This window comes from Syngnathus typhle, linkage group LG18 (genome assembly GCF_033458585.1).
Source record: "Syngnathus typhle isolate RoL2023-S1 ecotype Sweden linkage group LG18, RoL_Styp_1.0, whole genome shotgun sequence".
NCBI lineage: Eukaryota > Metazoa > Chordata > Actinopteri > Syngnathiformes > Syngnathidae > Syngnathus > Syngnathus typhle.
Genome location: NC_083755.1, coordinates 9,006,929 through 9,017,849, shown reverse-complemented (window position 1 = coordinate 9,017,849; position 10,921 = coordinate 9,006,929). Strand labels below are relative to the sequence as shown.

At 44.4% G+C, this 10,921-nt stretch overlaps 1 protein-coding gene and 1 long non-coding RNA gene across 6 annotated transcripts; one reads left to right on the top strand and one right to left on the bottom strand.

The window, feature by feature from the left end:
• The first annotated feature begins 37 nt into the window (after positions 1-37).
• Positions 38-5,345, top strand: LOC133142682 (uncharacterized). Of its 2 annotated transcripts, XR_009710233.1 has the most exons (4): positions 38-558; positions 659-768; positions 4,591-4,673; positions 5,079-5,345. It is a non-coding gene; the product is annotated as an uncharacterized LOC133142682 (long non-coding RNA). The 2 variants fall into 2 exon arrangements; XR_009710232.1 differs by lacking the exons at positions 4,591-4,673; positions 5,079-5,345 and having other exon boundaries at positions 659-786.
• Positions 817-10,126, bottom strand: LOC133142676 (myosin-1-like). Of its 4 annotated transcripts, none has more exons than XM_061264089.1 (37): positions 9,929-10,126; positions 9,716-9,859; positions 9,371-9,527; positions 9,279-9,306; positions 9,100-9,214; positions 8,913-9,005; positions 8,755-8,818; positions 8,594-8,692; positions 8,410-8,513; positions 8,202-8,340; positions 8,014-8,132; positions 7,786-7,935; positions 7,554-7,724; positions 7,184-7,490; positions 7,043-7,122; positions 6,883-6,970; positions 6,573-6,690; positions 6,352-6,475; positions 6,146-6,282; positions 5,817-6,072; positions 5,250-5,492; positions 5,007-5,183; positions 4,785-4,930; positions 4,610-4,700; positions 3,956-4,345; positions 3,771-3,897; positions 3,587-3,705; positions 3,280-3,476; positions 3,038-3,221; positions 2,801-2,966; positions 2,610-2,734; positions 2,162-2,470; positions 1,896-2,099; positions 1,694-1,819; positions 1,449-1,619; positions 1,179-1,379; positions 817-1,112 (listed from the first exon to the last, which is right to left on the bottom strand). In XM_061264089.1, the coding sequence occupies exons 1-37, from the start codon at positions 10,124-10,126 to the stop codon at positions 936-938; spliced, it is 5,844 nt and encodes a 1,947-aa protein (XP_061120073.1). In that variant the 3' UTR covers positions 817-935. The 4 variants fall into 4 exon arrangements, with proteins under 4 accessions (XP_061120073.1, XP_061120074.1, XP_061120075.1 ...); XM_061264090.1 differs by having other exon boundaries at positions 7,043-7,113; XM_061264091.1 differs by having other exon boundaries at positions 7,043-7,107; positions 9,929-10,117.
• Between the last annotated feature and the right edge of the window lie 795 nt (positions 10,127-10,921).

Sequence of the window (10,921 nt, the reverse complement as noted above, 5' to 3'; positions counted from 1 at the left end):
CGCTCTGCTGCGCGATGCTTGCTTGCCTGAGCGCTCCGTTTCAGGCCACAAAGCTTAAACGTCAAGTCGCGTGAAAGGAAGAAGAGCAAACAGAAAACCAGGAACGACTTCAAAATAAAACCCCGAAAATGAGAAACTAAAAGCTGTAAAAATGTGTAATGTTGCGTGATTGCCACAAGAGGGCGACATTTAACTAGAAAGAAACACAAACTCCTCAAAGCGGTCTTCACAGGCTGCTATTTGTAAAAACTGCACTCAATATATTATTGTACTTCACTCAAATGGTCAAACTTGCTATTTTTTGTATTTCCATCCACGTCAATAAAGGCGTGACATTTATTATAGTATCCAAAAATGTAATGAATTAACAAAAGGCTTTTGACTCTAGTTTATGTAATGACGGCAAGCTACCGCGAGATGGCAGTGCCCCCATTCACTTGTATGTAACCCAGCGTCAAATGACCATGTCCATTTCCTTTTCATGCTCTGGTCCAGCTGCTGCACAAAAAAAGTTTGCAGAAGCTAGCGTTGGCAGTTAACGTCTTCAACGACCAGAAGGTAAGTAGATAAAGCAGCGTTCTCATAAATCCACCAGAGAATTTCGAAAACAGGTATTTATTTAATACATTTGAGTTATTTTTCTACTTTCTGTCTGCAGGTGCGCATCTTCCAAATAAGCCCAACATCTGGAACTGCAACAATTCGACTAGACACAAAAGCTGGCACTAAAGACACTCCCACATCATGCATACAACACTGGTTCATGAAGTAAACATGCATAAAATACACTCTATTGAATAATTTCTGTTCACGTTCATCTAATTAAATCCAGATTATTTCATTTGGGGTTGATATTGACGATTGTCCGGTCGTAGATATTCTCCAGTTCTACTCCGAATCGCCAACCTTGGGCACAAACAAATAAAAATCAATGTTCATCCACTCCAAATGGTTTGAAAACATGTCGATGATGAGTTTACCCTTCCAAATTCTCTGCTTTTGCTTTTCATCTTATTGACTTGCGACTCAGCAACGTCTGCTCGTTCCTGGGCATCTTCCAGTTCATGTTGGACCTTCCTTAATTTGGCAAGACTAAGATTTGCTTGCTCCTCCTGAGAAGAGGATGAATTGAAATCAACATGAGTTGTCGTTTATAGGCGGCTCAACGAAGACCTTACCACTTCCTCGTTCTGCCGTTTATATACTTTGACTTTCAGTTGGAGTTTATCAACCAGGTCCTGCAGTCTCAAAAGAGTCTTTTTGTCCTCCTCCGTCTGGTACGTGAGCTCCCGGATCCGCCTTTCATATTTACGGACTCCCTTGATAGCATCTGCGGATCTCTTCTGTTCGCTCTCCATTTCACTTTCCAGTTCCCGCACCTGAAACAGAATCCAAACTTAGCTTCGCTCTCGGTAATGTTCCGAGACTTTAGGAAGGTTTTGGCGTACCCGAGCCTCCAGTTTCTGGAGTTGTTTCTTGCCCCCCTTCAACGCAAGGCTCTCAGCTTCATCGAGACGATGCTGTAGGTCCTTCACCGAGGTCTCCATGTTCTTCTTCATCCTCTCCAGGTGGCTGCTGGTGTCTTGTTCTTTCTTGAGCTCCTCTGCCATCATGGCTGCCTGCGTTTTCAGAAACGAGGAACAAATGAGATGGCGTCATTTCAGCATGACCACATGATCTTCATGATATTTACATCAGTGATGGCTTTCTTTGCTTTCTCATCAGCATTGCGAGCCTCTTGGATTGCATCCTCCAGTTCACCCTGCAACTGGCTGACATCTGCATCCAACTTCCTCTTATGGTTGAGAAGACTCGTGTTCTGTATTCCAAAGATAATCATCTCTGTTTATTTCAGAAGAACAAAAGAGGAGCATAAGCAATTGCATGAATTCCACCTGTGAGTGCAGCAGCCCAGCTCTCTCACAGGCATCAGCAAGTTCCTGCTCAGCTAACTTGCGGCTTCGGTCCGATTGTTCCAAAGCAGCCCTCAGTTCTTCCACTTCAGCTTGCATCAAGATGTTCCTGCGTTCCAACATGGCGACTTGCTCCTTGAGGTCTTCTTGGCTGCGTAGCGCATCATCCAGGTGAAGAGTTTGCTCCTGCGGAAAGAAACCGATTTGAAATTCTGCTGTGTGCGCGTGTACTGAAAGGGTTTGGGAACCTTGAGGTGGACTTGAATGCTCTTCAGCTGCTTCTGGGCCTCGGACGCCTGCCGATTGGAGTGGCTCAACTGCATCTCCAACTCGTTGAGGTCAGTCTCCATCTTTTTCCTGATTCGCACGGCATCGTTTCTGCTGCGTACTTCGGCATCCAAGGTGGACTGTAAAGTATCCACCATGCGCAGGTGGTTGCGTTTCATCTGTTCAATCTCTTGGTCTTTCTCAGCTACCCTGCGATCCACTTCCCCTTTGACTTGAGTCAGCTCAAGTTGGATACGGAGAATTTTGGATTCTTCGTGTTCCAGAGAAGCCTGGGAGATAAAAATGAGCAAATTCTAGTGGAGGCAACAGAGGTGGAGGTTTTTCTCAGATGCTTTGACATTTCTGGACCAAGCAGCCTCTTGGACAACGTTCAACTTTCTTTGTCCAAAAGTGGGCCGCCCACATTACCTCAGCTTCCTCCAGAGCAGTCTGGATCTCCGTTTTCTCACTCTCTGTATGTTTCTTCGTCTTCTCCAGCTCGTACATGACTTTGCCGTTCTCACCAAGTTGGTCCGAGATTTCCGAGATCTCCTCTACAAAGAATAGTCGCTATCAGACACAGATCCGAAGATTACGTTTGAAAAGAAAAAGGCTCTTACGCTGTAAATTTGTATTCTCTCGTTTGAGGACCTCGAGGTGATCCAAAGCTTCTTCGTAGGAGTTCTTGATTTTGAAGAGCTCCGTGCTGAGGGTGCGACATTCCCTTTGCGATCCTTCCAGCTCAGCTTGGCTCTCTTCGAACTTCTGTCTCGACTCAGACAAAATCTAAACACAACATCATTAAGCGGTCATCCTCGAGAGTGACTAAGTATCCTCCCTCGGTCGGTCGGTCGAACCTTATCAAAGGTTCTCTGCTTTTTGTCAAGGAGAGCTGCTTGCACATTGGCCCTTTCCACTTCAGCCATGAGGTCATCCACTTCTCCTTGAAGCCTCTGTTTTGTCTTTTCCAACGAGGAACACTTGGCATTCATGGCCTCAATGGCCTCTTCAGCCTCTTGCAAACGTTGCGTGAGCTTTTTCCTGAACCAATGCAACAGTTAAGCGTCGAGCAATGACTCCAAGTATGTACAATACCGACTTTGCCTCTTCCAACTCGTCATTGCGCTGGATGGCGTCAGTCTCGTATTTTGTTCTCCATTGCGACACCTCGCTGTTGGCTTTGGACGTTGCCCTCTGGAGCTCGGCTTTGGCCTCCTGCTCCTCTTCGAACTGCTCCCGGAGCAGATCGCAGTCATGACGTGCAGATTGCAGAGCGTGAGCCAGGGCGCTCTTAGCCTAACGGAAGGGGACACCAACCAGATCTTTTGATTTCGAGGCCACTCTTTGGTTCCTGATGACAATGAGCCGCTAAGATGCTCGTTGTTTGTATTTTGAAGACAGCAGACCTTTGTTTCCTCCTCAACTTGTCTCTTGAGCTCCTCCACTTGCTGGGTGAAGGCAAGCTTGGCCCTGGACATTTGAGAAAGAATTGCCTCTTTCTCCTCCAGAAGACGAGTAAACTCACCTGATGGAAGAGAAGAATTCAATGGAGTGAGTGTTTGGACAGGAATGTCCTCAGCACGTTCTCACCGTTTTCATTTTGGAGCCTTGCCCTTTGTGTGTTCAATTCCGTGATCAAGCGAGAGTCTTCGTCGTGTTTGGACTTGTATTCGTTCAGTTGGTCCTCCATGGAGTGACACAGCTTCTCGTAATGACTCTGTATTCATCGATTGAAGTCATTCCCAAAAACCATTTCAACAGCAATCTCCTCTTACCTTTGCTTTGACTGTGACCTCAATGTTGCCAGACATGTCATCCACCTCCATCTTGTATTCGCTCTTCTCCTTCTCCAGCTTTTGCTTGACCCGTTGCAGGTTGTCAATGTGCTCTCCCAACTCGGCAACGCTGTCGGCGTGTTTTTTCCGCAAGGCGGCGGCTACGGCTTCATGGTGAAGCGTGGACTCCTCGAGGTCCCGTCTGAGTTTCTGAAACTCCAGCTCACGCTTCTTGTTCATCTCGATCTGAGCTGCGGTGGCCCCTCCGGCTTCCTCCAACCTCTCGCTGATCTCCTCGAGCTCCCGTGCGAGTTCAGCGCGCTGTCTCTCCACCTTGGCTCGGGCAACGTGTTCTGCTTCAATCTCCTCTTCCAGCTCTCCAATGCGTGCCTCGGGAAGGAACCGTTTGGAAATGTAATACAATTGTGCAGAAGCGGTTAAAATAACAATTACGGATTGATCGTTTGGACTGGCTGACAATCGGAGAAGATCGGCAAATTAGAATTTGATGATGACACAGTTCAAATAACAATACAAGTGATGGACTGTTCCATATTTTATTTTATTCTAAATACTTCATTCAGAATAATTTCTGGATTAGGATTGAACTAACTTGATACTTGTTGATGTTTTAGGTGAAGGTCCATCAATTACCTGCAGCTCCTTGAACTTCTTCTGCGACTGCATCGCTACACTCTGCTCATCTTCGATTTTGGATGTAAGTTGGCTCAATTCGAAGTCTTTCCTGAAAATGTCCCAAAAACGAAAAGCAATACAACGATTCCAAATGAAACTCTGATGCTGTTGAAATACTTTTGTACTGGTCTACTTTTTAAGGTGTTCCTCCAACGTTTGTTTGTCATTTTCCAAATCCATGACGGCTTCTTGGGCTAGTTTAAGATCTCCTTCAATTTTCCTCTTGCTCCTTTCCACATCCATGCGGTTCTTTTTCTCTTGTTCCAGCGAGCCCTCCAACTAAGCCATTGACACAAATATCGATTTGTATTATTCATATCTTGGTCTGAATTTCGAGCAAAATGCAAAGACCGACATCATCGACTTGTTGCTCCAACTTGATCTTAGCTTTGCTCAGAGTGTTGACTTTGTCTTCCTCCGCTTGCAGGTCTTCCAGCGTCTGCTGGTGTGCCTGCTGCAAGGCCGACTTCTCCTTGGACAACCTGCCAATGGTATCATCCAGGGAACACATCTCCTCCGTCAAATTCTTCACCTGAAGAAAATTGAAATCAATCATCTCCAGATGTTCCTCTTTTGCTCCACACTTGGGTTTGCAAACCTTGTTTTCAGTGGCGTGCTTTTCCTTTTCAACTTTGACCAGGGTGAGCTCTAAATCATCAATATCCCTTTTCAGCTCGGAGCATTCGTCTTCCAGCTTTCTCTTCTTCGCCGTGAGTTCGGCATTCACCTCTTCCTCATCCTCCAGTCGTTCGCTCAGCTCTTTGCTTTTTGCTTCCAATGCAATCTTGTTCTTTATGAGTCCATCGCATCTTTCCTCTGCATCTGCCAGGCTCTCGCCTTCCTAAATGACAAGCAACACATCAATATAGTTTTATCTAGCTGTCCATCCATCCGTCCATCCATCCATCCGTCCATCCATCCATCCGTCCATCCATCCATCCGTCCATCCATCCATCCGTCCATCCATCCATCCATCCATCCATCCATCCGTGCATCCATCCATCCGTGCATCCGTCCGTGCGTCCATCCATCCATCCATCCATCCATCCATCCATCCATCCATCCATCCATCCATCCATCCATCCATCCATCCATCCATCCATCCATCCATCCATCCATCCATCCATCCATCCATCCATCCATCCATCCATCCATCTCTACTCACAGTTTGGATCTGCAGACACAAATCGTTTTTCTCCTGCACCAGGGAAACCATTTTGGCTTCCATCTCCTTTCTCTTGGCCTCAGATTTGGCGAGATCCTCTTTGCATTTTGCAAATTCTTCCTTCATCATGGCCATTTCCTTCTCTGTCTCAGCACTTCTCAAAAGTGGTTTGATTTTGAAGTAAAGCCTCATCCATGGCCAGTGTTTGACATTCATGAAGGAGCGAATATTATACTGAATGATGTAAACCGATTCTCTAGAAGGGAATGGATTTCATGCAAGGTCATGATGATGATGATCAATATTTGTGTTGCAACGATTCTCCTTACCTCCTCTCGGACATTTGCTGAATTTCCTTTCTCCTGAGGAAGCCGCGACACAAGGCTTGAGTGATGGTGATGAGCGAGGCCAGTCGCTCATCCCTCATTTCTTCCAGGAGACCTAATAGGCCTGCTTTGAAGAACACCTACAGGAACGAAGAAGAAAAAGAGGATCAACTATGGAGTATGAGGTGGGTGGCTGGAATGGAAAAGACCTTTGTATGCCCAAATCTATACTGAGAATGATCGACGTCGATCGATCCTAAGAGCTTCTCTGCAGCCGTCTTGTTGTCGATAAATTGGCCATCAGGGATAACACTGGCGTTTAATACTTTGTACCTAGAAGGAAATAACAGCACATTTGAGGTTTTGGACCCCTATTCTGCATCATTTTACAGAATGAAATGAAATCCTAGCGCTTTGGTCCCGAACGAACCTTTGCTTGAAATCCCCATAGAGAATTCGACTGGGAAAGCCCTTCCTGCAAATCCTGATTCCCTCCAGCACACCGTTACATCGAAGTTGGTGGATAACCAGATGGTGTTCCATAATTCCTAATTGAAAACAATAGGAATCCATTTTTTTTTTTAACCAGCCCTAGTATACAAATTGTTTCAAATAAAATCCAATTCTTCTAATATCTCGCCTTCTCAATGACACCAAAAACTAACTTGCTGACAATACTTTTGAAAGTACGGCAGTCCATTGTTACTGCTAATCATTTCGAACAATTGCATTTAAGGTACCTGGAGTTTTTGTTTCATTTGGAATGAGACACCGAACAAAATGCGGATGGGTACTCCTAAGATTGGTCATCAGCTTCCCGAGATTCTCCTGTTGGATTGAGAGGAGAGAGTCAATGTCATTAGAATATTGCAAACTTGCCCAAGTGGATTCGAAGATTACCCTAAAGACAGCGGAAACAGTCTGGAAGGATGAGCCTTTCTTTTTGCCCGCTTTCTTTGCACTTCCTCCAGCTGAGTTATCTGACGGCAAACGTCTTATGTGATTACAAGTATTTAAAAGAAAGGAGATAATACGGCTTACCATCTGATGATGAATAACTACTATAGAGAAAAGCCAATAATTTGAGGCCGGCCTTCTGGAAGAGCTGGACTACACTTTCGTTGAGCGGGTCCTTGTTTTTGTCTAACCAGCCTGTGATGCTGTAGTCCACAGTGCCAGCATAGTGCACCAGGGAGAAGTGAGCTTCAGCTTTGCCTTTCACCGGCTTGGGCTTCTGAAAGTTGTTGGACTTTCCAAGATGTTGGTCGTACAGTTTGTTTTTGAAGGTGCTGTCGGAGGCTTTGGGGAACATGCATTCCTCTTCGAGGATGGAGAAGATACCCATTGGCTGGAACGAGTTGATAATAGAAATGAATCTTTTCCGACAATGACAAGATTATTCGTAAGCAACCTTTTCGATGAGCTCGATGCAAGCAGCCAGATCCATCCCAAAGTCGATGAACTCCCACTCGATGCCCTCTTTCTTATATTCTTCTTGCTCCAACACAAACATGTGATGGTTGAAGAACTGTTGCAGTTTCTCATTGGTGAAATTGATACAAAGCTGCTCCAGACTGTTATACTGAAAAACACAAGTTGACTTTTACCAACAAAAAAAAAACTCCATGTCAACGGGAACGTACGTCAAAAATCTCAAAGCCAGCAATATCCAAGACGCCGATGAAGAACTGGCGTGGCTGCCTGGTGTCCAACATCTGATTGATGCGAAGGACCATCCACATGAACATCTTCTCGTACACTGATTTGGCCAAAGCACCGATGGAATTGTACACCTGCATAATGACGAGACGCAAATTGGATTGCACCCAGTGGAGGTTGGAATGCTATTTGCAATTCCCGTGGAAACGTACCTGTTGCACAGTCTGTCCTTTGGTGACGTACTCGTTGCCCACCTTCACTCTGGGATAACACAGCGCTTTTAATATGTCGGCTGAGTTCAGGCCCATCAGGTACGCTGCTTTGTCAGCCACTAATGAAAAGAAAGCAGCAAATCAAAACCAATATGACAATTGATGATGCGACGGATGATCCAAATGACCCTGTGTCCCATCCGGCTCTGCTTGCTCTTCTCTCTGCTTCTGCTTGAACTTCATGTTGCCATAATGCATGACAGCACCGGTGAGTTTGTAAATGCCCATCCGCTCGTCTCCACTGAAACCGAGGGTGTCGATGGCGCTCTAAAAGAATAATATGACAAAGCCTCTGATGATGTTCTTCAATAAAATGTTTTTTTTTTTTCTACTTACGTCTGTAGCCATCAGCTCATCGCTGTCATCAATGCTGGCGACGCTGATCTCCCCTTGGCTAACGAACGGGAAGTCGTACGGGTTGGTGGTGATAAGCAGAGCCTCTGAAAAAAATCATTTTGAGGCGCAATGGGTAAGAATGTTATTTATAATATCCCCCCCCCCCCCCCCCCCCTAATATTACCTATTAGCTCAGGTTTCTTGTTGGACATGATTTGGTAGAAAATATGGTAGCTCCTCTCTGCAGATAGCTGGAAAGTGACTCTTGACTTTTCCAGCAAATCTAACGAGAATGATCGTCAAAGCTCAACAATAAAAAGCATCTTTGATTTTGATTCAACTCACATGTCTCAATATCAGCTGAGGCCAATTTCCCTGTTGTTCCAAAGTGAATTCTTATGAATTTGCCCTGGAAATAAAACAAATATATTAATTAATATATATTATAAAATTGTTTTGGATTGGATCTCATTCAATAAATTGAGCGTGATGGCTTTGCTCACAAAACGTGAGGAATTATCATTTCTGACAGTCTTGGCATTTCCAAAAGCCTCAAGTAGAGGGTTGGCGGAAATGATCTGGTCCTCCAGATTTCCCTACAAGAATAAAAACCAACTCAAAATACATACATTGCAAAAAAATGTGACTTGATTTTCATAAGAAGGTAAACACAAATCATTTGCTAGTCACCTGCAACTTGCCAGCTGCAGCAGAATCTTTCTTTTTGTCCCCGGAGCCTGCAATTGTTGCAAAGTACTGGATGACGCGCTTGGTGTTGACAGTCTTCCCTGCCCCGGATTCTCCGCTACCCGATAGAAATAAACAGGGGTCATTTTTCATTCATTCCCCTTCTTAAACTTGCAACTTACGTGATAAGGATGGACTGGTTTTCTCGATCTGGAATGAACAAAAGGACCGTTGCATTCTAAGTTTTCATTTATTGAATTGGATATAAATTTACCAGTGAGCATGAACTGATAGGCATTGTCAGAGATGGAGAAAATGTGTGGCGGTGCCTCCTGGCGCTTTTTGCCTCTGTAGGCCACCACCACCTCTTGGTTGTACACTGGAAGCCACTTGTAAGGATTCACAGTGACGCAGAAGAGTCCCGAGTAGGTCTAAAAACATTGGATGCAATACAAGAGACAATAATTGCAAGTTACCTAGAGTGTTTTTTTTTTTAATTTACTACATTTAATTCATTTTTCTTTTTACTTTTTAATTGACTCCATATTTTAGAAGATGATTCAACTTGACTAAAACGTAATTGGGCAAGACTGCAAAAATATAGACCAAGCACGCTCACATAAATCATCCACGCCGCATAACGCTCTTTGAGGTTGTACAGCACAGATGCCTCATTGAGGTGGGTCATCATGGCCATATCCTCGATTTTGTCAAATTTGGGCGGATTCATAGGAAACACGTCGTCATCCGTCACCGTGACAACCTGTAATGTTAATAAAGGTTCAATTGGATGATCTCCTTTTTTATTTTTTATTTTATTAATTAGCCATACCTTTCCAGCGTCTGTTTTGACAGTCACTTTGCCTTTCTCTTTGCTCTGTATAGTACCTTTAACAAAAAGCTCCTTTGGATCTACCACATACACGGAGGTTTTGGCGTCAAAGGGCCGATTCTGGGCCTCAATCCGCTCCCGTTCGGGCCGCCTTAGATACGGAGCGGCGTCCCCAAACACAGCCATGTCAGCATCCATTTTTGCACTCTTCTCTAAAAGTCAACAGTATGAATTATTATTACGGGAATGACTCGAATCATTCCATCACTCAACAACCCAAAACGGCCCAACATACTTACCAGCAGACGTCTCAGCTGAAAAATGCCAACGCCATTGGCGCTAAAGTCTTTTATAAGGTCTCCGACACCTATATTTAGGTCAAAGCCATGTGGCGGGTCGAGGAGCGATTACTTTGGCATGTGATTTAATGGGGGATATCACTGAGCTTTTGTTATAAACCCAAGGCACGGAGTTACTGGGATTAAAGATGAAAAAAAAAAGGATGGCGACCTCTACAAGCGATACAAAGCCTGAAACAATTAAGGCTCCATCAAAGATGATTCCGCCTTGGCAACAAGCACAACACACAAGAGCCGCAGTTGTTTGATTTCACTCATACGACGTACATGTGAATCTCAGAAAGTTAAGAGCTTTTGAATAACGCCCCATCATGGGTTCGCTCACTTTTGTTTGGGGGATGCTGGCCAAAGTATGTCAATACAAGCTAATACCAAGGGACTATTCTCAATATTCCATCTTTGAAGGACACACAGTTACGTCAATATACTCTTTTGTATGCTGCCAATTTTAGGCACACATACTTGATCAAATCAAGGTAAGAAAATGGTTCTAATGAAAAAACAACAATTGAAATAGCCATTAAATATACTTATGCAACATGCACTGGATTACAAACACTCAAATGAATCCCTTCACTCCATTTTCATCAGCCCATTCTTTGCATATTTCAAATGATCACGAAATGATAGATTG